The 25,571-nt window shown below is 44.0% G+C and overlaps 1 protein-coding gene across 1 annotated transcript in view; it reads right to left on the bottom strand.

Moving 5' to 3' along the window:
• SLCO2A1 (solute carrier organic anion transporter family member 2A1) overlaps positions 1-25,571 on the bottom strand; it is an 81,731-nt gene that overhangs the window by 41,602 nt on the left and 14,558 nt on the right. Inside the window, exon 2 of the mRNA XM_084842014.1 lies at positions 5,822-5,959. Coding sequence (XP_084698140.1) covers positions 5,822-5,959 — 138 coding nt within the window. The remainder of the gene's footprint in view (positions 1-5,821; positions 5,960-25,571) is intronic.

Genomic DNA, 25,571 nt, shown 5'->3' with positions numbered 1-25,571 from the left:
TAGAGCATTTCAGGGCATCAGAGTTTGTTTGATGACTTTCTGACACGTTCACATTAGAAGTTTTCTACTGTTTGTTAGAGATGTTCCGGCAGCCATGTTTGGAAAGGCAGACACAGAGTCTTCCATTTTGAAAGGACAGAACCATCACTATGTAAAAGCCACATCCTGGTAGAAGGCAGATGTCAGTTGTGACACATTAAGGCTGCAATCCATGGAGTAGAATGGAAGCTGAATGGGGCCATAGCTCAGTGGCAGAGCACATACTTTGCCTGCAGAAGGTCCTAGGTTCAATCCCCGGCATCCTTACGCAAGGCTGGAAAAGACTCCTGCCTGAAACCCTGAAGAGCCACTGCTGGTCAGTGCCAACAGTACTGGGCTAGATGGACCAAACGGTCTGACTCAGTAGTGTTGGGAATATTGCAACCCCATCTGCAAGTGTCGCAGTTAGGTAATTCATGGGAATTTACACCACAGCTAGCTTTAGGATCTCTATAGCCTACAGTGTGGTTTCCTGTGGTTTCTTCCTTTTGTTCCTCCCTTTTCTCTCCCCCTCCCTTCTCTCTCTCTCTCTCTCTCTCTTTCTCTCTCTCTGACCTTTCACCACTGCTGGGAGCACATGCATTTTGCTCTCTTGCTCCTGCAGGGGAACAAAACACAAAGTGGACTGAACAAAGTCTTTTGAAACTCGACTCTCTACCTGCATTGCATATGCAAGAATATTTGTGAGTAAAACTGTTTTCTTTCCTTCACTGAAGAAGAGTGTGGTCTTCTTCAGTGAAGCCTTGTGTGCACGTGGGACTGGTAAATGCTCATTCTATTTTTCCTTCTGCTTTTTCTCTGCTAACTGGCTTTCTAACAGGAGACATCATTACTAAATAACCCCATGAAGTAGAAGGCAGCTTCCCTTGTTCCTGATTCACTTCTGAGTGCACAGATTTAAGATTGCACTATATAAGTCCATTTTCATCACCTTCACACAAGCAAGCCACCCACACTGGGAAGCCACAACACTGCCTTTCCTATCAATCAGAGGGAGCCAGGAGTTTGCAGGGGCATGCTAAAAATCAGGCTCACCTCACACAACTGCCTCAGCTTGAGGTAGTAGCACCACATCATCACAACAAGGAGACTGGCTGGCAGCAGCTCTCCAGGGTTTCAGACAGGGTTCTTTCCCAACCTTACCTGGTGGTGCCAAGGACTGAACCTTCTTCAGGCAAAGCTGTGGCCCCTCCAGCTCCAAAATAATCCACCTCAGTGTTAGAGGTCTCAAAAGTAGATTCTACAATAGCTCCTTATAAAATGGCTCCAGAGTTGACCCTAGAGAATCCAGATCAATGAGCCTGACTGCACTGCAGTCAAAGCAACAGAAACATATCTGGAAGTGGTTGGGGCTGGAGACAGGCAACTGGGAACCGCTGGGAATTCTCTCTCTAGAACAGCCCTTAGGGAACAGAGTGGGAAGCAAATGTAAACAGATGGACAGTTGCGCTAATGTAGTTTAACTGCTCTTCTGGTCTCCGTTAATGTGAGGCTTTGGCAAATCCTTTTCCCTGAGGAGCTATGTGAGACAACACTGCTCACCCGGATGACAACACTGGCCCTTGGACGCTGATTCTGCTCCCCTTTATGTTTATGCCAGGACCCAAGGCACATACTTACTTCAACATGCCCCCCAAACATTTTATGTTTCCTCCAAAGTGTGGTGCATGTGCTATTAACATGCTGATAGCATGCCCTGTACAAAGGAAGCAGTGGCCTTGCTAATTAAAACACCTCTCATTCATGTTTTCCCCTCCTCGAATGTGATAGCACCTCTTGCCAGACTCCAGGTGCTTTGCCAAAAAAATCAGGCTTAAAATCAAAGCTGTCCTGGTTCTGAGTCATGAGGGGCCAAGTTCCAACTTGAACACCGCTTGAGTGAAGCCAGAATGTTATTACAGCAGCAGCTACTGCAAAACAAGACCACATGGGGAAATCCACTGTCAGCAACAGCCTACCATTGGTGGGTGGGTAGATTGGGGGGCAGGGGGATTCTATTCACAGCTACGCTGGTGAAAATATGGTTTTCCATGTTCTAGTGTATTTGAAACAGGAATAGGCCCTGGTGGACAGGACATCCAGTCCCTTTGGACATCCTGTTTACATCTTGCTGACTAGGTTTCCATAGTCTCCAAACTGGTAGACAGGTCTCAACTGTAACACTGGCTTTCACTGGCCCTATGCAGGTTATTGAAATTGGACAGGGCACGCCTGCTTCAGAACACATCTGCTTTTGTACTCTTGCCTCTAAAACTGCCCAACTCTTCCACCTTGTCTGTGTTTCAGGGAGAGGACCCTGTGCTTGGATGTTCTGGAAGAGATGAAGGGATGCAGAGCCGCTGAGAGCAGCTTTTCAACCTGGCTGAAGGTGCTCCCTCCGTAAGGAGGATGCATAGTGTGTAATGTATTTGAGACTTTCTAAATAGACCTTAAGCTACCGAGCTTAGTGATGAGGAAATGGGTGGTGGTGGTGGTAGCCTTCTCGGGGGGGGGGGGATGCAATATAGAGAATTCTGCCCAGGGAAAACACAGGCTACAGAACAGCCTTCCCCAACCTGGTGTCCTCCAGATGTTTTGGGCTACTATTCCCATTAGCCCCACCCAGCATGGCCAGTGGTCAGGAATTCTGGGAGTGGTAGTCCAAAACATCTGGAGGGCACCAGGTTGGGAAAGGCTGCTATAGAAGATATTTGAGAAAGGGAACTGGAAACAACTGGAGTTGGAGGGTCTTTGGAACTCCAAAATGGGGCTCCAACGAAGCAGAGCAAAATCACCAGCCAGGCAGCAAAACTGGCTAGCTTCCAACCCAGAGAGATGATGACTACATTCCCCGAGGAAGAGGGATTTCTCATGGGAAACACTGACAGAAGCTTAATTATGGGGGTACTACAAAAGGCACTACTATAATAAAGACTATCAACATGTGTTAAGCTCCAGTCTTAAGCCTTGGAAGATGCAGGGGATGCTGTAATGGTCTGACTCACACCTCCATAACAAATTGGGGGGTTGCACCTTCTTTTAAATATAGCATTAATGTGTAATAGAGCATTACACATTAGATGCGGCAACACTTCTGAGGGCCTGGCGGAATGTGTGTATCTATTAAATCCATGGGTGTAACAGGAGTCCATGTGCAGTGAGGCACAGAAAGGTAGGCTTGACTCTCCTCTTTCTCAGGGGAACAGTTAGACAACAGGAGGCCACAGGACCCAAAAACTATTCTTTTCCACTGTCCCCTGCTCCGGAAGAATCCTAGCTGCAGATTCTTGTTACAGGAAGAATTGTCCATAAGTGCCCCTCCAAAGCAGTATCCACATATTGCTTTTCTTAAAATTGCCTCTCTCCAACTCACATTTTGTTGTTATTCAGTCGTTAAGTTGTGTCCGACTCTTCATGACCCCATGGACCATAGCAGTATAAATTAGGCCTAAGTGGGTATCAGGAATTTTAACTACCATCCCGTTTCTGAGCCCACACAGAGCTGCCTGTACAATGTGGGGGATAAAACTGCCCATACATTGCAGGAGCCTTTTTGGCTGAGGATTGGGATAAAAATACTTCAAACACATAAATAATACATAGCCACATGCTCTTCTGTAGGCAACATTTGCACAGTTCCTCAGGGACTAAATGCACTTGACTAAATGCAGGACAAAAACAACAACCATGCTTTTGGCTCCCCCTCCATAATGTTCAGTAGAACTTACTTGCATATGATGTCACAATGTTGCACACAGACAGACACACACACACACACACTCCTCCACCAGCAGGAAGAGCCAATGATGTGGAGCAAGGAAACGCAGACTGTTGTGAAGTGCTACTAAATGCTACGGAGGGGCGGGGAGCTAAACCGATGGGTTGTATCCAACGTTAGTCTAACTTAAGTCCTATTCATTACAATGGGTCTACTTTAAGTAGGACTAACATTGGGTACAACCCCATGATGGCTGATTTGGCAGCAGTTGCACATTTAGCATAACATCTTGTATGGTTCTTGTTGGCTGTCAAGGGCATGCTTGCTCTATTGACTGTGGCATTGCTTGCAGCCTTCCCTAATGGGTGCTCTTCCAGACGTTTTCAACGACAACTGCCATCAGCCTCAGTCACCATGGCCAATAATCAGGAGCTGATGGGAGTTGCAACCAAAACATCTGGAGGGCAACAGGTTGGGGAAATGCTACTTTATGGCATAGATACAAACATATAAAGGGGGCAAAACCTCACAATATAGGATATAGTGTTATGATACTAGTGTTCTTCTATATCATAAAGCTAGCCACTGTTTCTCTCTCATAGAATAGGGAGAGGGACAAGAAGAATGGGACCCTGCTACTTCTTCTTGACCTCTCAGCGGCTTTTGATGCCATTGACCATGGTATCCTCCTAGGCCGCCTCCATGAGTTGGAGGCACTGTTCTACAGTGGTTCAGCTCATACTTGCAGGGTTGGTTCCAGAGAATAGCATTGGATGACTGTACCTCAGCCCCATGGCAGCTGAGCTGTGGGGTGCCACAGGGCACCATCCTGTTCCTAATGTTATTTAATATCTATATGAAGCTGTTGGGAGTGGTCATCAGGAGATTTGGAGCAAGTTGTCATCAGTATGCTGACAACACCCAGCTCTATTTCTATGTGACATCTGAATTGGGAGAGGCTGTGCATGTTCTGAACAGGTGCCTGGATGCAGTTATGGCCTGGAGGAGGGCCAATAAAGTGAAGCTGAATCCTGATAAACCAGAGACTCTATGAGTTGGCAGTTCCCAGGTCTGGGAATTGGGGTGTTTGCCTGCTCTGGATGGGGTTGCACTCCCTCTGAAGGAGCTGATCCGTAGTTTGGGGGTGCTGCTGGAGCCATCTTTGTCACTGGCGCCCAGGTAACCTCAGTGGCCTAGAGCACCCATTACCAATTTCAGTTGGTACACCAACTACACCCATTCCTGGACAGGGATAGCCTAGCCACGGTGATCAATGCACTGGTAAACTCATGATTAGATTACTGCAATGCGTTCTATGTGGGGCTGCCCTTTTGTGTGGTTCAGAAGCTGCAGCTAGTACAGAATGCTGTAGCTAGAGTGCTCACTGGGACACCTAACTATGCTCACATAATACCTGTGTTAAAAGAATTGCACTGGCTGCCAATTAGCTACCAAGCCATATACACGGTTATGGTATTGTCATACAAAGCCCTAAAAACTTGGGTCTAGGATACCTAGCAGACTGCGTTCCCTTAAACATACCCTGGCGACCTGTGAGATCATCAGAGGAAGCTTTATTGGTTACTCCAAAATGAACGGAAGGTCGCTAAGAAGTATCCCAATGGCAGGCCTTCTCTGCAATGGCACTCACCCTCTGGAAAACCCTACCTTGTGCAGTGCACAAGGCAGAAAATGTGACTTCTTTTAAATGCTTCCTCAAAACACACTTGTTCACCCAGGCTTTCCCTGGGCTGTAAGTAAATTAACCATGCCACTCCATTTTACTGCTCCTTGAATTGTTTTTTACTGTAGTTAGAAGTGTTTTTAATGTTATATTTAAATGTATTTTACTATTTATTGTGAACTGTTGAGGGATTTTATTACATTCAGTGGTATATAAGTGCCATAAATAAATAAATATATACATACATACATACCCCAGCCTGGGCCCACATCCACTACTTAATCAACAATGGCTGTGTAACCATGGATACCTGACAGGTTCAGGGAAATACAGAAAATGAGGTCAGAAGACTACTGCCTCCAGCCACATCTTGAATGAGCATGCCTGATGGAGTTACCTACCTCATGTAAACTGGAGATAAAGCCAGAGGACAAACTGGAGAGGCCAAAGCGTTTCTCGATGGTCGTCAGGCTGCTCTTGAAGTAGGCACTGTAGAGAAGCTGAGCCAACTGCAACAGGCCATGGCAGGCCACAAACACCTGTCCGCAAAATGATAAAGAATTAGGGGTATGGCCAAGCAAGCCCCAATATTAGGGTGGAGCATTCTTGCACTGGAGATCCTGAGATGTACCTAAGATATTACAAACACGGTGTGCAAATAAAAACCAAACTCACCCCCCCCCCAAAAAAAAAAGGAAGGAAGGAAGGAAGGAAGGCTGGCTGGCTGGCTGGCTGGCTGGACTTGATTATTTGAAAACCAAACTTCTTGGTTAGAATCCTGTGACCTATTTGCAGGCTTCCGGTTCACTTAGGTAACATTTTCAACCTTCTCTCTTTAATGCAAAGGCTCAACCCTATTAAAAATGAAACACAAGGTTTCTATGAATCCAGGAATGTGGTTATTAGAGCTGAGATTCCCAGCTTTACACACTACTAGGAGTCATGGCATTCAGAAAAGATCCAAATATTGTGACAGGCATTATAGAAAGAATGGGGGAGTCTCTTGCTTTTGTAATTTAAATGTGACTGACTGACAGGTTTACACAAGTGAGGGAGCCTTAGACAGAACATACATTGTGACAGCTGAAGGTGTTACCTTCTGGCTGACAAAAAGGTGTCTTGCCAATTATTAAGATTAGTTCAGCTACTGTTTGACACATGGATCATGTCTTCAATGTCTGCTTTTAGCACGAAATAGGAGTTTGTGAAAACAAACAAGGATGGAATTTGGCATTAGACTGAGCAAGTGGGTCTGGCAACAAAATGTTGCAACGTGGTATTCCAGCCAGCCATGCCCTTTTCTGGAATACTCTATTCCATTCCATTTGCCTTCTCTACCACCCCCACCTTCAATATTCTGTGGGTACTGCGCATGCTGAGTTCTCAATGTGCTAGTTTGCGGGGGTTTTGTGGGGGGGTTGCCCCCCTGCTTCCCCCCCCACACACAAAGATTTTTTTTTTGTAATTCTGTAAACCCTGGAATTCTTCCATGCATTGCTGATACCTCCCTTTTGTTTCCTAGTTGCCTCATTTTGGCTACCATCCTGTCAACACTTAGCAGCTGAGTTCGCTATTCAAAGGAGTGACATGGGCTGGTGACAAAACACCTTGCTCAGTCAAGATGTGGCTTCTTAATACGTTTAAGATTAAAGCATGGTCTACCTGCTGTTATTTGAAAGTGTAATAAGATGAGATCTACTGGCTAGCCCTTGCCCTACATAAACATGCCAAATAGTTTGTTTTTTAAATAACCCATGATGGATGGTGATGGAGAGCTGGAGGGACAAAAAAACAATGGGGTGCAGTAGAATAAATGGCAACTGGGGGTGGGGGGGAGGCAAGAGATTCACGTCAAGGAGGGGGTTAAAACGATGTAAATAAAGTGTCACCTGCTGAAAAAGACACAGCTTTTTCTACCATGGTTCTTTAAGCACAAGGGGAACCTTCCTGAGAGGGCAAAGCAGGAAGGTGTGCTGTGCTGAGGGAGAGAAAGTGAAGGCAAAAACAAGTGGGGGCAAAGAGGAAGGAAAAAAGAGTAGAAGAAGAAAACACAGGAAAACACAAAAGAGGAGGACAGAAAAAAGGGATGAGAGAGCGGAACTGGGAAACAAAACCTTCCTGAAGCAATGGTAGAGCAGTAAAAGCCCCCCCCCCCCATTTGCACCATGAAAGCAAACCCCCCCCCCCCCCGCAGGCCATAAGCCTGTAGCCCAGCTGTACATCAGCTCTCCACTAGTGTATGACTGATCCGCATTATCTGCACTGTGGGTTGGTTGTGCATCAGCTCCATGTCAGCATGCAACCAAGCGATACTATCCAAATGGCAGGCTGTAATGGTCGCTAGTGCAAGCACTGTGCTAGATTCTGTATACGGCTTGGCTGTTCCTTGTTACACTGTTTCATCTTTTTGGGGTATGAAGAACTCTGAGTCCCTCTTCTTGCTTTCTGCTACATCAGACCAGAGGGAGAAGTAGATGCAGACATGACTTGTATTTCACCTACAGAGTGATCAAGCTGTTTTCTCAAATAGCCTGACACTTGCTATTTGTCAGCACGTGTCTCATCTGGACAATAATATTTACAAATGTCCAGAAGAGCATTAGTGGCAAAACAGAAAATCTTGGAAGTGTGGAAATCTGATAATTCCTCTTTCATCAATATGTGGCTCAATGAAGTGGCAGGCTCTGCAAGATAGCGACAGCACCATTTCAGACATCTGAGATCCCTTTTTAAGTTGTTTTGGAGAACAGATAACCCTTACAAGGCTAACTGACAGACTCTAGACCAGCATTCTCCAATGTGGCATCCTCCAGATGTTTTGGACCACAATTCCCAGCATTCCTGATCACTGGCCATGCTAGTTGGGGCTGGTGGGAGTTGGCCCAAGACAACTGGAGAACACCAGGTTAGGTGAAGGCTGATCTAGTCTCTCCCCCCCCCCCGCCCCCATGCTCCAGGAATGCATGTGCCAACCAGAAGTGATACTGGTTATTCATTATTAAAACATTATTCGAGGAGCATGGCAGGAGGGATGGAGAGATGGAGGGGTATACCTATGTCACAACACACATTCTCCTGTAATAAACCAATAAAATACATAGTATTTAAAAGGTGGAAGAAAAATGGATCAGTTTCTTCTACATCCTCTACTTTAACATTTAAAATGTCACTCTTGTGGTAAACAAAATGCTGTCTATTTAGTAACGAAATTCAAAGTGATCTTGATAGACTGGAGCGCAGGGCAGAAAACAACAGAATGACATTTAATAGGGATAAATGCCAAGTTCTGCACCTAGGAAAAAGAAACCAAATGCACAGTTACAAGATGGGGGATACGTGGCTCAACAACACTACAAGCAAGAAGGATCTTGGAATTGTTGTCGATCACAAGCTGAATATGAGCCAACAATGTGATGTGGCTGCAAAAAAGGCAAATGCTATTTGGGGCTGCATTAACAGAAGCATAGCTTCCAAATCCCAGGAAGTACTAGTTCCCCTTTACTCAGCACTGGTTAGGCCTCATCTGGAGTACTGTGTCCAGTTTTGGGCACTGCACTCTAAGAAGGATGCAGACAAGCTGGAGAGAGTTCAGAGGAGGGCAACAAAGATGATCAGGGGACTGGAAACAAAGCCCTATGAAGACAGACTGAAAGAACTGGGCATGTTTAGCCTTGAGAAGAGAAGACTGAGGGGAGATATGATAGCGCTCTTCAAGTATTTGAAAGGTTGTCACAGAGAGAAAGGCCAGGATCTCTTCTCGAGATAATGGGCTCAAGTTACAGGAAGCGAGATTCCAGCTGAACATCAGGAAAAACTTCCTGACAGTTAGAGCAATACAACAATGGGACCAGTTACCTAGGGAGGTAGTGGGCTCTCCCACACTGGAGGCATTCAAGACAAGGCTGGACAGCCATCTGTCAGGGATGCTCTGACTTGGATTCCTGCATTGAGCAGGGGATTGGACTCGATGGCCTTGTAGGCCCCTTCCAACCCTACTATTCTATGATTCTATGAAATGTTATCCCCAGGGAGACCTGAAGAGTTGTTCCACTTGACATCGTGAACCTCCCTATGACAAGGGTCTTCATGTCTAATTTAAACCATTCCATCCACAACAGCAATCTTTCAGTGGCACTGGGATTTTATGGAGCAAACCTGCCTATGGTGTCTTTTCTCCTCCAAACAGACCTAGCTGTAGTCAGCAAAGGGAGCCAGTGTGGTGTAGTGGCTAGAGCGTTGGATTGGGAGTCGGGAGATCCGGGTTCTAGTCCCCACTCGGCCATGAAAGCTCACTGGGTGACTTCGGGCCAGTCACAGACTCTCACTCCAACCCACCTCACAGGGTTGTTGTTGTGAGGATAACATGGAGGAGGAGGAGGGTTATGTACGCCGCCTTTGGTTCCTTAAGGAGGAAAAAAGGCGGGATATAAATGTAATAAATAAAATAAAATAAATAAAATAAAATAGATCTTGGCTTTCAGCTTTGCCTGGCAAACCAGCTGCAACAGTGCAAGATGCTTGTGGCTGGGCAGCTTTAGATCTTACATGATCTAATGGCCAAGGCCACAACTTTTCTTTCACTCAGTTCTGGAATCTTCCCTAAGGAAAACCAACTGTGAGACTCAGGGCATTTAGTAAACAAAGTAGTAAAATCTTTTTTCTTAACTGAAAGCCAACTACTAGGAAAAAGAAAACCACAGACTCCGGGGAGCAGTATTTGTTATTCCTTTAGTAACTAAATGTTTGTGCAGCTGCTTAATGATGATACCAGGTATTATGATCAGATGATATGACAAATGTGTACTGATTATTAGTTTCTGAATACTGTAGGAGAGGAAGCATATTATAGGCTAGAAATACATTTGCATTACATTTACAAGTTTGCTAGGACATTTTTCATTAATCAAGAGTACATTAATCTATCTAGTCCCCACCCCTGCCCGCCAGAACATCCTTGGAAATAACACTACATCATGATGCAGCTTTGTTCCCAGTGGGGCAATCCCTACAAAAAAAGAAAGGAATGCCACTGGGCTGCTCTGCCCTGCCCCTATTTGAAGCAATGGCAAAGGATTTTTCTGTCAAAAAAAGATAAAACCCTTGTCCGCCTTATAGGTAATGACAAGCCATCCTGATCAAGAATTGTTAGTATTCACCAAGCTCCTGAAAATTACTCCAATCTTCAGGGGGCATTTTTGCCCCCCTTTCATTCCAAAAGCCAGTGAAAAGCCTTGAGCCAAATACTTTGGCCCAAGAGCTAATTAATTATCTAGTATCAATCCATCCATTTCTATCAGAAGTAGGGCAGTACCATAGAATAGCCAATGGTCAAAATGGTAAGATGATCAGCAACAACAGAGAATGGTGCCAGGACATGATCTGAGAACACATAATGCTGGACTTGCTATAATAATGCGCTTAGCTTGCTGAAGCTAAGAGGTCTGTGTCTGGTCAGTTCTGGATAGGAGACTGCCTGGGAACTCCATCTATCTATACCATAAGGAGTTCTGTGGTGGAAGAAAGGTGGGATACAAAATGTACTAAAAACAACAAGGAGAACTTGAGACATGGAATGCAAATAAGCATAATGACCATAGATTAGGAGCTACCCCATAAAGATCATGGCCTTTCTACTCATTGGCATTCCATCCCTCAACTTTCCATTGCTGTCTATTTGTCTTTGTTAGAGGGGCCCTAGTGAAAGGTACTTGCTTTCAAAAATTACGCATAACACAGAGCGGGGATTCCCAGAGTTCACTGTCTCTGTTCCAACACCAAAGTTGATAATACTGTTTTGGAATGTTGTACTAAATTGAACTTCCTAATTTCTTTTAAAAATCAGCATGACATTTTTGTTTATGCAATGACAATAAAAAAGCACTTCCTCAACCATAGCCACCATTGGAACATTCCTTCCCCCCTTCCCCTCCCATACCCTTAACCCATTTAACATTCAGCAAATATGACAGAAAAAGGGAGAGAAGAGTGGAACGGAACAGGAGAGGAATGAAGATGAGGCAAGCAGTAAACAGAAGTAGAGAGATTTACAATTCAAAGAGTTTCAGAAACTCAGACCAGATACTACTAAATTCAGCGCTAGCATCACACCTGTTAAATGATACAGTGGCTTTTTTGGTATATGGCTAAAAGGTAGAAGACAAAGTAGACAGCCTTTTTCAGCATACAGTCCAAGAGAAGGTTAAAAACACAATCCTATATATGTCTATTCAGAAGCAAGCTCTATTAAATTCAGTGGGAATTACTCCCAGGTAAATGAGCATAGGACTGCAGTTTATGTCACAGAAAGGAAGCTCTACACATCCTGAGGCACACTGACTGTTTTCATCTATACTTTTTGTGGAAATGGAACTTGTTCTGTGAGATTTAATACACGCGCGCGCACACACACACACACGCACACACACACACACACACAGCACAGAGGGAACTGAGCATTTTAATGTCAATTTGAAGGAAAGCTAATGTTTGCGACACCCCAAAGACAAACATGAAGAGGTGTAAGCGGTAGTACAAAACAGGCTCAGTCTCTAAGATAATACAGCAAAGGTCTGCAGGAAGAAGACATGTTGGGAAGCTGACTAATGGATAAAAAGAAGGAAATCAAAGCATTTTAAAGATCTGGGCCTAGGCCAAAATAACAGGCACTAGAGTTTCATAACGACGTCCAGATCAGAGCCTTGGTTTTGTCCTTGGAATCCAAACTGTTGCTGCAAGAGCGTATCTTCCCACTTAGCACTTTATTTTCTTTCTGAATGCTAAAATCATCTGTCCTTCACCAAATAGATATTTGTCTTTTTTAATAAGTGTTTAAGGAGAAGGAGAAAAGTTGCCACCTTTTTACTGGTGTTAGTCAAGTCATGATGACTGGATTTTATTAAGCAGAACACTATTAATTATATTATAGATGCCTAAAATGCAATTCAAGTTGCCTCCTGTCTGTTTTTGACTTTTTCTTAGTCTTCTGTAAGGTCTAAAACTATTTTTTTAAAAAACACCTGACTTGAACACTAAAACCTCTGTGAGCAGGCCACTTTCTGAAAGGATTAATATCTTTGTAGCCAACCTTGCTCTGCATCAATGAGCAGCCGGAGGCTCATGGGACTGGGCCACGAGTTGGTCATTTGAATGAATGTATATGTAAGAAATGGTGAGATCTAAACATTCCATTGTTTAAGATTGCATCTCTTTGGTCCAGCCATGCCCAAGCACATGCCTCCATAATTCTGGCTTGAACAACACATGATGGCAGCAGACCTGGTTCTGCCCCAATCACTTATAGAGTGTGAGTGTGTGTGATTTCTAATGCAAAATGGGCCCACAGTGTGGGGATATATGCTAAATCCACTGCTCACAGTTTATCTCCCTGTTGTTTTGCCCTGTCCCCCAGATATTCTTCTCCTTAGCCAAGCTTCAATAGCAGAAGTGAGCTCAGCTGGGAGAAAACCACTTGGCGGAGTGAAAAGGCTACAGGAGTGGGCAGGAAGCTGCCTAAGAAAGAGCTTAGAAGAGTTACTGACATCAAGTATGTGCATACATGATCTTAGTAACTCTTATAAGCCCTTTCTTTCCACTGTTTGTACCCAACCTAGCTCTAAGGACACAACTATATGTGGCATTAAATGTGGCATCAGTCCCAGGACATGGTCTGAAGGCACATTATTATTACATTACAGTACATTACATTTTTTTTATGGGTGGATCACAACAATTCGCAAAAAATAGCTGAAGCTAAGCTGCTCTGTGCCTAGATGAGCTACTTCCTGAGAATGCCATGTACACTGCCCTTTCCTTCCATGGAAGAAGGACAAGATATAGTATTTATAGTTTTCTTGAGTGTTCAGATTTATTTATTACATCTATATCTTGCATAGGGCAGTATCCAACGCTGCCTCTCCACTTACACAACTGACATAGCATTAGTGCAAGTAGTGTCTAGTGCAACACCAATATGCTGGTGGATAAGTTTCCTGGGGAAACTTGTCATGCCAGCATACACTGTTCGTGTTGCGCTAGTGGTCACTTATGCTAGCGCTATATCAGGGGCATAAGCAGAGGGGCAACACTGGATATTAACCATATATATAAATCCTTTTTATTATTATTACCCATAAGCTAATGGGAAGGCTTGAGAGCTGATGTTAAATGATTTGTCAAGTGTTATGGTGTGCTTGGCTGGTCTGGATTTGGTTTCTATTTGCTGCCATTTTAGCTGTCATGCTTTTAAGATTGCGAAAACGATAAAATATAGGCAATAAACAATCTTTTACACTGCAAACCGATAAATGTCTACTCAGAAGTAAATTCTATTAAGTTCAATGACACTTACTCCCAGGCAAGGGTGTAAACCCTTTTGTATGTCCTCATGATGGCAAAGTGGGATAAAAAACAGTAACTATCTCATCCTACACTATAGAATGACACACATACTTCCCTTAGGAGGGAATAACGATGTGAAGATAATGCAAGCTATGTCAGGAAGTGTAAACCAGATTTTGGGGGGTGGGGGGGAGGGGATCTGGTGACCTGCTCTTCTAGAGAAAATCTAGAAAAGGTGAACTCAAGAATGGGAGGATGTAGCACAGAGGCTTGTTGTTGTTGTTGTTGTTAAACATTTCTATCCTGCCCTTTCCTCCAAGGAACCCAAGATGGCATACAGGATCCTCCTCCTGTCCATTTTATCCTCACAGCAACTCTGTGGGGTAGGTTAGGCTGGGAGTCAGTGACTGGCTCAAAGTCACCCAGTGCATTTCATGGCCAAGTGGGGACTTGAACCAAGCTCTCTCCAGTCCCAGTCCAATACTCTAACCACTACACCACACTGGCTCTCTGTTATCGGGGGGCTATCAGATGCCATGATCTTAGTTTTTTTAATGTTGAGTTTCAAACCAGCTTTTGCACTCTCCTCTTTCACCCTCAACAAGAGGCTCTTTAGATCCTCTTCGCTTTCTGCCATTAGGGTGGTATCGTCTGCATATCGGAGGTTGTTGATAATTCTCCCAGCAATCTTAATTCCGACCTCTGATTCATCCAACCCGGCATTTCTCATGATGTACTCTGCATATAAGTTAAATAAGCAGGGTGACAATATGCAGCCTTGTCGTACTCCTTTCCCAATTTTGAACCACTCGGTTGTTCCATGTCCGGTTCTTACTGTTGCTTCTTGACCCTCGTACAGGTTTCTCAGGAGACACGAAGAGTCGGACACGACTGAACGACTGAACAACAACAACAAATCAGGCTAGCCAGTGTCAGAAAACAGTGGAATAGAAAACACCAACAAATAACCTCCTTGGCAGGCCTTCTGTGAAGGGGAAGAGCTTGTAGGGTTGGCACCAGAAGTATGTGTTGGCTCTGCCATCCCTCTTACCCCCTATTTCAGCTAAGCAAGTTGGCAGGTTCCTCTGCAGAAAGTGCAAAGAAGCCAAGACATCAGCTTCTACTGATACAGATTGGTACATTTCCAATGAACCCATTTCTCTCCATCAGCAACATAAACTGCAGAGCACCTTTTGTGGTTTTCCTGACCTGAACTGGTCAGAAATACATGCCAGAGGATTACAGGAGATGCTGAAACTGGGATCTATACACTAACCAGCGCAGCAATTATGCTGTTTGTGCAAATGGACTGATTCTTGGCTGCAACACTGCAAATGAGGCAGACCAGGAAATCTATCACCTATTAAAGGACGAAACACTATGGCAACGCTAAGGTGGGCTTCTCCTCATTGTAGTTAAGTGACCCTCGGACAGCTAGTCCCCCTCAAGCCAAGTCATGTCTTCTTGACATCAGGGAAACTTCAGACATATTCAGGCATGTTGTAAAAAGCTAAAAACAAACAAACCCTGAGACATGCAGCTGCCATCCAGCAAATACATCTGTGCTTTCTTGAGTCACCTGTTAATCACCTCGATGTTTACTTTAAGGATAACTGAATGATCATGACTGCAGGCTGTTTATATAAGCTGCTTAACTCCCTTCCAAGCCACGATTTACTTTTAAAATGGGAGAAGTTTACACATACAATTTCCCCTCTCCACTCACAGATCTTATAGACCCTAGTTTGGGGGACAGGTGGCACCCCATAGTGCTTCCAGTAAGAGGGCTCCCAGCTTTATCAATGAAAAGAGATTGGACAGCTATTCTGTCTTTTCCTCCTTCATTGATTTTTTCCCAGTGCGATAAAGATGGAAGCAGCAGTGTGAAAATATGGGAGAGTTAAAATTGAAGTAGTCATCTGGGCCCCTTGTAAAATTCCAAGACTGAGGCAGGGCGACTGTACAATGGAAGCATTGTCTGGAAGCACCCTTACACTGGGAGTACTGGGTGTTAGGTGCAAGGAAAGCGCATGCTTCCATCTAATGCAGAGAAGTGTGTTATTCAAAGATTTGCTTTCTGATGTCATTTCACATAAGATCATACCACTACATTCTGTGTGGCGTTAAGTACTATCTTCTGGTTCCATATTCATAATCGCAAATGCAGGTTAGAAACCTCAGTTCAAAAGTGATGTGGAAATGCCCTAATCTGCACAGCTTTAACTGCATGAATTGTGAATATAACACTGTCGCTGAAGTACATTAAACAGCAACTAATTCCCATTAAGTAATTTTGAACAGGAGCCCTAGAACTGTTCAGTAAGAAGGCAATATTTTTTTTAATTATTTTATTACGTTTTTATCCCACACTTCCTCCAGGGTTAACCTCCCCCCCCCCCAATGCCGAAATAAACCCTCCTAAAAAATAATCCTTCCCACATTTAGGTTTTCAAAAAAAGGCTAATTTGTGCGTGTGTCTGTGAAAGTGTGTGCGTATGGAGTCTGAGCAATGGTGTTGGAGGCCAAGTGCCATCAACAGGGTGGCCCCATCCAGTGCTGGCATGGCCCCCCCCCACCCAGTGCTTGCTTGGGGCCAATTTCTCCCTTGGGCCAAAAAAAGTTACCCACCCCTGCTCTAATGGTACTGCTACCAGTGGCTCTCTCTTTTGTATTGGCAACAGCTGCAAAGACCCTTTTAAGAGCCAGGACTAAAAGCCTGATCCTTGAGTAATACTACAGGTCACCAGTGATGAAAGACAGAAAGGGAGCAACCTCACTTTCTCTGTAATCCAATGGCCTTTTCAAGAGTACCAAGTCCATAGGAAAAGAGCCACCTAGTTATATGGGGTAACTCTAAATAATGAATATGTATTTATTCATATAATGGATGGGGTAATTGCCAAACACAGGCCAACGGACAGCCAGGTAAGATCACAGTTGGTTGTGCAAGTAGAAAAGAGCAAATCCTGTTCTCCAACCAGCATTCCCAATACACCTTGCTCCATGTAATAAGGGCAGCCAGTCCTTTTTACAGCATGGCAGTAAAAGTCACAGAGGACTCCAACACAGCTTCAGATGTTGATTAGCGTATAGCAGCAGCTTCTTTTCCTACCTTCCTTTTAAATATGTCTTGTAAGATCTATGGAAATTTATATGGAAAATAAGACACTGTTTTCTAGTAAACCAAACAGCCACAGCAGTCAGTGGGGCTCTGGTCAACCCAGGCAGGGCCAGCTGGACAATATTTACACATGTCATTCATTAGCCACATTCTGTTATATCTGTCACTAAAAGCAGCGTATAAAAAGTACCCTTTTTACTTCTGAGTGAAAAAAATCCTGATATACTTTAAAAAAACAAGACAGCTATAAATGGATAGTACCCTCCAGCTGCATTTGCGTAGTCCAACCTGGTGCCCTCCAGATGTTTTGGCTACAACTCCAAGCATTCCTGACCATTGGTCATGCTAGCAGGGGCTTATGGGAGTTGTAGACCAAAACATCTGGAGGGCACCACATTGGGGGAGGCTGATCTAAGCCATAAGCTGAAGACCTCTGGATAACTGCTCCCATTATTTTCAAAAATGGGAAATCAGTAATTGTGTGTTTCTTTGTTCTGGCATCGCTAGGGGTAGCTGGGAACCTGTACAGAAGAACACAATCCAGTGAAGTCTGCCAAATTTTCCTATATTACATCAGGAGACTAGGACCAAAGCGGACTTCATGGCTTCAACACCAAGACAGTCTTTCCCATCCGCCACCCTGCTTTGCTTAATAGCCATCTTGATGAAGAATTCTGGAGAACTCAAGAACTTGCTCACTCATTTTATGACATTTTGATCAGCCCTAATAAAGGTTTTGCTTGACTGTGGATTTCCGGGCATAACAATTCCATATTGATGTTTTTTTTAGAATCCTTACCCCAAAATATTAAATTTGGGCCACGCACAAAATAAGATTTCTGTGGAGAAGGAATACAATTAATTTTTTTAAAACCATCTTTTCAGTCACAATTATTGTGAAGAAAGACAAAACAGGAACAGTTCTGGGTTCTGTCTATTTGGGCTCTATAAAATATTATGACAACATGTAAAAATGGGAGCAGAGTCTGTTTTCAGTAAACTGACAGCATGTCATGTATACACAGTAACTTAAATCGGCTGTATTCTTTAATCACGTATACCGCTTTCTCCCACAGCTTACCTAAGATATCACAGTCGGTCAGTCAACAACTTTGTTTACCCTTCTCAGACCACATTCAAACATCTGTTATGAAATGGAGTCCATGTTGTAACACTTGCCAAACTTTGGCTGATGACAGCTAGTGCCATTGCTGTAACAATGGTTTGCTAGCCAAAGTTCACACGTACAGTAATTACAGAATTCATTAACGCTAAAGAAAACACTATGGCCCAGTTTGCATGCAACAACCACCCAGGGATTGCGGGGGGGGGGGTGTTAACCCTTGGTTGTCATGAACACGCGTGCATGCTAGTTCACGCTGCTCAATTGCTCCTGCTGGGTGGGTTCCCACCCTGGCTTGTCAGAAGGGAGAGAAGCCAGAGTTCCTGGTCTGCAAACAACCCAGGAATGCTCCTGTTCACAGCAGGAGTGATTGGATAGCATGCACCAGCACACTTGCTCATTCACAATAATCCAGAGTTTTAAAAAATTCTGGGTTATTGTGATGTGTGAACCGGGCCTACAGGTTGAAGTTAAGGGTACTGATTTTCAGTGGAAGCAGGGCTTTCTTTTTCTATATACATGCAGAGATCAACACACAAAGCTGATCAGTACCACATCAGGATTTAGTTCTTTCGACTCCAAAAGAATGGCACTGATATGAACAAGTCAAGGATCTAGGCCAGCCTTCCCAAAGCTGGAGCCCTCCAAATGTTTTGGATGACAACTCTCAGTAGTCCTGACCACTGGCCATGCTGGCTGCTGGGAGTCAAAGCCCAAAACAACTGGAGGGCACCAGGTTGGGGAAGGCTGAGCTACCTCATTGCCAAGACTGGGAAATTGAAGAGCAGCTGCTTCATTTGGGGAGGAAAAGAGTACAGTTAAGCCCCATCATGAGCTAGTCTTTGTTGCCACAGTGGAACAAAGGAGCTTGAGTGATGGAGAAGAGCTTGTGTTGGCATATTGGTGCTAGTGGATTAAAAAAAAAAAAGACACCTTTCTAGACAGCCCTCTAGAGATTTAGTCACAGGAAATGGGGTGGGAGGGGGAGAGGAGAGAACGTGTCTGGATTTCTCATCATCATCTTGAAAAAAAATACCATCAAACCCAGAGGTAATTATCTTTATCTGCACCATAACTTCTCCACATTGAAGATTTAAGTAGTAGGAAGGGAATTGCTCACATGTTGCGGGCACATATCTACCAAGCTGTGGGGAGCAGGATAGGTGACAGCAAAAATACAGACAGACTTGAAGTCTTCAAGACATTAAAAAAAGAAGAAGAAGCAGCTCATCAGCAGTATGGAGAATGACTTTCCCACAGTAATTCCACTTTTTTTTAAAACAGTGTTATAGATTGCATCTGTATTCCACCCTTACTCCAAAGAGCTCAAGGTCCTATACATTGATGGGGCCTATCCCACTGTATCATCACAACAACCCTCTGAGAGTCATTTTGAGAGAAAATGACTGGCCCACATAGTCACGGACTGAGCTTGGGGGTGATTTTAACTCCTATCTCCCTAGCCAAAGTCTAACTCACACTACATATCAGCCTGGATCCAAACTAAGTTAGTTGCACTTAGGTCTTACTGAAGTCAGTGGGAAAGGGCAGCCCTGACTTTGGCTTAAATTCTGCTAATTCAAATGAGAAGTAATTTAGGCTGGATTGAGCCGTATGTCCCATGATTGATTTGCATTTTAATACAAAAGTCTGCAGATAAGAATGCACTTGTTTAGAGAGGACACTACATTAGGGATGTCAGAGAATTTCGCCACGAATCTCGGGGAGGCCGAATGCCAGCGCATTCGGCCCCCTGAAATCGGTGGCGGAATGGTCTGCCACCCCCCCACCACCCTCCGGGACAGGACTTACCTTGGGTGGATCTTCCTGGCGGCGGCGGTTTGGCGGCGGTGGCTGCGGCAGCCGGTCTTCCGACCGGCTGCCACTGCCGCCATTTCCAGTTAAAAAAAAAACAACACGTGATAGGCTACGTAAAGATTTACGTAGCCTATCACGGCTAGATTTTTAAAAAACACCATGATAGGCTACATAAATGCTTACGTAGCCTATCACATCTGATTTAAAAGAAAAAGAAAAAAATGTGCGTACGCAAATGGCGGCGCCCATGGGTGCTGCCATTTGCGTTCCTTATTTTGGCACGTCTTAGTCTACATAAACATTTACATAGACTAAGACGGCGAAAATAAGGGGAACGCAAATAGCGTAGCGTCTACACTATTTGTGTTCCCCTTAATTTCGCCGTCTTAGTCTACGTAAATGTTTACGTAGACTAAGACGTTCCAAAATAAGGAATGGAAATGGCGGCGCTCATGGGTGCCGCCATTTGCATACGCACGTTTTTTTTTCTTTTAAATCAGCCATGATAGGCTACGTAAACATTTAAGTAGCCTAACACGGCTGACTGCAGGGACGCAAATGGCGGCAGCTACGGCCGCCGCCATTTGCGTCCCTGCTAGCCAGAGGCCGGATGTCCGGCCGCTGGCGGAGCTGGCCGGCAGCTCCGCAGAATCCCTGCGGAGCGGAGCTGGCCAGCCAGAATTTCAGGGGGGGAGGGGGGGAGCGCCTCCCCCCCCAGCCAGAATTTCAGGGGGAGGGATGGAGCGCCTCCCCCCCCACCTCGAATCAATTTCGCTAAAAGGTAAGTGACTTTCGTACATCCCTACACTACATACTGTCGATTTCAAATGTTGATGCCTTTCAAATATTGAGATGTTGCTTTTCTACACACACATGTGCGCGCTCACACAAATCTATAATGCAGGGGACAAAATAAGAGCATAAAACCTAAAAGATGACAAAAACTACTTAAAAATTAACACAACAAAACAATAGAACAACACAAGTGTTTTTAGTCTTTATCCTGTCTGCTGTTCACCGCTTTGAAGTCTTTGGATGTGGAGCGGTATATAAATACTGTAAGTAAGTAACAAATAAGTAGCACCAGCAGGCAATCAAAATGGTCACTGAAACAGCAACTAGCAAAGACAAACAGAAACAGAAACTAAGTTAAAAGTCTTGGAGAATAAACATATCTTAATCTAGTACCAAAAAGAAGATAGTAGCAAAGGTCTTTGTCAGTGGCAGTGGCAGTGTCTGAAACACAACTTTGTGAAAAACAACTGCCCATTGAAATGCTTCTGCCAAGCACATGTTACTAAAACTATTGCATATACAGTACTTCCCTGGTTGACCCCTGCCACCACCTCCCCACCTTCCTCACTTGTCTCCCCTGTGTTGAAGTTTAGACTGTGACCTCTTCAGGGCAGGAAATGGTTCTTATACTCTGTGAAGTGCTATATAAATAAATAAATTCTGTTAAAGAGAACTTGCTCTTCACATTGAATAACATGACTTTTAGCGGGTGGATAAAGATTAAGGATACATACAACTTATTTTACTTTTTTTTTTTTTTAAAAGAACTCCAATTACAAGTGGTTTTTAAAAAAAGAAATAACTTTTTTTTTTTTTTAAGGAAATCTGAATGTATTAAACGTTAACGCCTATTTTATGATTGGGGGCTGCCTACAGGGCCCAGAGACTGGCAGATCATCGCAGGTGTTAGAATCCAGTAGACATCATAGTGTACATTACCAGGATCATCCACTGAGCCATATGCACAATTATTTCCTCTCCCACTTGGCTCTTCTTGCAAGCCGGAGCAGCTAAACTAAACAGGAACTTACCGGTGTGGGAAAGCTCAGCATTGCATCCAAACCTTGTTTGTCACTCCTCCAATAAGCCACAGTTTGAAACCAGGGTTTCTAGATCCAGGCTTCTTAGTGGTGCAATGAGCCAGCGTCCAGGTTCAGACAGAACACTTGGCTTTTCTGTCCTTGTCAATTCCTGGTTAGTTTAGCTGCTCCTGCTTGCAGGAGGAGCCAAATGGGAGCAATCGGGCAGCGTGCACCAGCACTCTTGTTTCTGAACAATAAGCCACAATTCCGAGGAATTCTGGCTTAGCATTTTGTGCTAATGTGGCCACTGTTTTCACCAGAACTTCCCATAAAGATTCCAGAATCCATAGTAGGGCAGTACCTTTATTAGGCCAACCAAAGTGTCACAAAATATAAAGCCTGACAGCTCTGTGTATATAGAGAGAGACAGGGGGCAGGGGAGTCAAAACATACTTTTGTTCCGTATGGTAGAACAGGCAAGGGGCAAGGGTAAGATGAACAAGTAGAGGTAGCAGACAGATCATGGTGACAAAGACAGGAGCAGAGTCTAGGCCTCTTGAGATCATTCCACATTGCTCTGCCTTCTGGACTCTCCTGTGTCAGGGAAGAGATTGGATAGAAAAAGAGCCTTAGTGACTACACAACCATAAAAATATATTCTAGGAGGCAGAGGAAAGGCTGCATGAGCACCATGAATCAATGAGTTCCTAATTTATACCTGCTGGACCATACTGCTTTAATTATATCCTGTTAATAAAAGCAGTTTGTGTAGAACTTTAAAACCTGTTTTAAATCACCAGAAGAGACAACTACAGCAGAAGGAGAACTGCAAAAGGGAACACGATTGCAGTGTGCAGTGACACAGCAGGAGCGCAAGAGCGGGAACTTTAACATCCAAGTCAGAAATGTTGATTACAGACACTCTGGCTATAGAAACTCAGAAAATTTAAAATGAATGCAGCTCTGCTAACCAAAACAAGGGCATTTGGCACCAGACAGGACTTGATCCTTTACACACTACCTATGAAGTCATCTTTGAAATCGGAGAATCAGAGGGCTTGATGTGATACAAAGATTACTTACTTCAAAGCCCAGTCAAGGGCAGACTTTGCCACACATTAATATATATTCACACCAAATATCTAGTCCTGTCCAGTTCCCATCATCCAGATTTTAAAGCAGAGCAAGTGGAGAATAGGAATGAACAAGATGCATTGAGAGATAGGTGTGGGCAGCAAACAAGGATTTGTTAACTAAAACTAAATTATATGATGTTCAACCACTATATAATGTCCAGTATTCTCAAGCATGTAAGGGCCAGTAAAGGCATACAGGTTGGGTTTTCCCCCTCATATGTAACTAATGAACAGCTGACTGGTTCATATATCAGACTGCTGTCTTGGGATCAAAGGGGGATGCCAAGATGCTTGGAGAGCTCTTCAAACTGTTTGCACCTAATTGAACACACTGATTTATGGCCTGACTGGCTATGGTTATTATACAAAGAGAGCCACTTGCAAACAGAGAGGAATTTGAATGAAGTCAATGTCTGGAAAAAACACCCGCCTTTTAAGGACATTTTTGTTAAGTGCTTCTCCACATCCTTTTCCCCATTCAGATTTAGCAGTGTTCTGAAGAGATCCGACCTAAATTATTTGAGGTAGACAGCATGAACTGGGCCTGTTGAAACTCTAAAGGGTTAATATTTTCTTAGGAATGTGAACTGAAAGTCATACAATGCTTTTGGTAGTAGAAGTTAGGCCTTCTCTCTCAGTCAGTTATATACGCAGAAATTTAAGCTTTGTTTGTTTGCTTGCTTATGTGATATAAAGTAAGAAAAAAGAGAAAGTCTCCAGAGCCCTCATTTTTAAGGAAGCTGTTCTGCTGGATCTGGTCTGCAACAGGGCCATTGCGAAAGAATGCACCAAAGACATCTGTGCACCGTTTAGTTTTGTTTTTGTTTCTCTGGATTATTCCTAGAGATACTAATAAGATGTATGTACAACTGGACTGTTAATGGTACAAACTATACAATCCAGCCCTGGTGGCATTCTGGGGATGCCAAATGCTCCAAAGAAATACGTAGGCTTTGGTGAGCTGTCAAAGGAAGGGGTTTTTGTTTTTAAAGCATGACACATAGGAACGCAGGAAGCTGCCTTATGCAGAGTCAGACCATTGGTCCATCTAGCCCAGTATTGTCGACACTGACTGGCAGCAGCTCTCCAGGGTATCAGGCAGTTTTTCCAGTCCTACCTGGAGATGCCAGGGATCGAACCCAGCACCTTCTGTATGCAAAGCATGTGCTCTACCACTGAGCTACAGACTTTCCCTAACACACACACACACACACACACACACACACACCCTGACAACTGAGAATAGTTCCTTACATGCTATCACTGCACAAACTTGGTGCAGGAATAGTTCTGCTTGACTGGAGTTTCTGCTGCCCCCATCCTCCTCTTCTCATTTTCCATGCCTCCATACCATCCATTTAAACTGACCCTTTTAAATATATGCATCTATCATCAATGATTCAAAGCACATCAATAAAGGCAACAACAAAACCTTCCAGATGTTGTTGGAATACAGCTCCCATAATTCCTGCCTATTAGCCATGCTGGCTGGGGTTGATGGGAGCTGGAGCCCAGCAACATTGGGAGGGCCCTAGCTTCCCCATCTCTGCTCTATAGGATTGCTACAGGATTAAACAACCTTTTCTTTTAAGTCTGCTGCAGAAGCAGGTACAGTTTCTCTCTCCTGTTTTCTCCCCAAAACAACCCTGACTGCCCCAAGGCCATCCGAGAAGTCTCATCGCTTTGCTGCTATTTGTACCCAGATCTCCTTGGGTGAAACTGCAATACTCCATCTTCTGCTCCACTGAAATAGGGCCTTTTCAGTGGCTGCTCCCAGGCTTTGGAACCAAGGGAGGCTAGGTTGACCCGCTCTCTGCTGTCCTTCCACCGGCAGGCAAAAACATTTTTATTCAAGCAGGCCTCTGGCATATAAGCTGGTCTGTTGGATAGGGTGCTGTTTTTATTCTTTTAATCATTCTGTTTGCTTGTTTTTACAACTGGACTTTTAATATATTTGTTTTATGGTTGTTTTAACTAATTTTTTATTTTAAATTTTGGTTCTTATTATCTTTAGCCACCCTGAGTGCCATTTCCTTGGTGAAAAGGTGGGGTATAAATCAAATAAATAAATAGTTCTAGTAATACTTGGGAAGGGGGCAACAAGAATGAGGGAAACTGGGCAAGAGAAGTCACAGCTGCCTCATCTCTCAGTTTAAGATGGTACAGCCAACAATCTCCTGGTGACAACCTGGTGCAACCTGGCAACTGTAACTGACTAGGGCACTCTTCTCCAACCTGGCATCCTCCTGATGTGTTAGACTACAGCACATCTGGAAAGCACCAGGTTGCGAAGGCTGGTCTAGAGGAAAGAAAGCCACCTTTATTCTTTTCACTGAGTCTGTGAAGCCAGCAATGCTCCAATGCTCCCAGGTTTGGGAGTTTGTAAATGTGTTAAACAGAAATGGACACAGTGCTGTAGTTCTGCTTTCCCAATTAGCCCATGTTCTCTAACCATCATTTCATATGCCCTAGCTCATGCCAAGCCAAAAGACGTGGTTAAATTGCTCATGCAGCAGAGCTGAACAACCTTTGACAAAGCATTGGTGCACAAGCTGATTCTGTTCCTTGAAATGTTTAAGGCTTGAAATGTTTCCAATGAACATGTGTGTTTAATTCTTACCACTGGACAGAACGTCAGACTGGGGAGCTTCAGATTGAGCTCAAATCTCAACTCAGCCATGAAACTCACTTTGGGCAGGTCACTGTCTTCTGTGCTGACCTACTTCACACAGTCATTCTGAGGATTTTTTCTTACAAGAAAGAAACCTATGTACATCACCCTGAACTCCTTGGGGGAAT

This window comes from Heloderma suspectum, chromosome 3, assembly GCF_057233095.1.
Source record: "Heloderma suspectum isolate Gila_16-S chromosome 3, 16-S_ref, whole genome shotgun sequence".
Taxonomy (NCBI): domain Eukaryota; kingdom Metazoa; phylum Chordata; class Lepidosauria; order Squamata; family Helodermatidae; genus Heloderma; species Heloderma suspectum.
The sequence above is the reverse complement of the archived record's forward strand: the minus strand, read 5'-3'. Positions and strand labels throughout refer to the sequence as shown.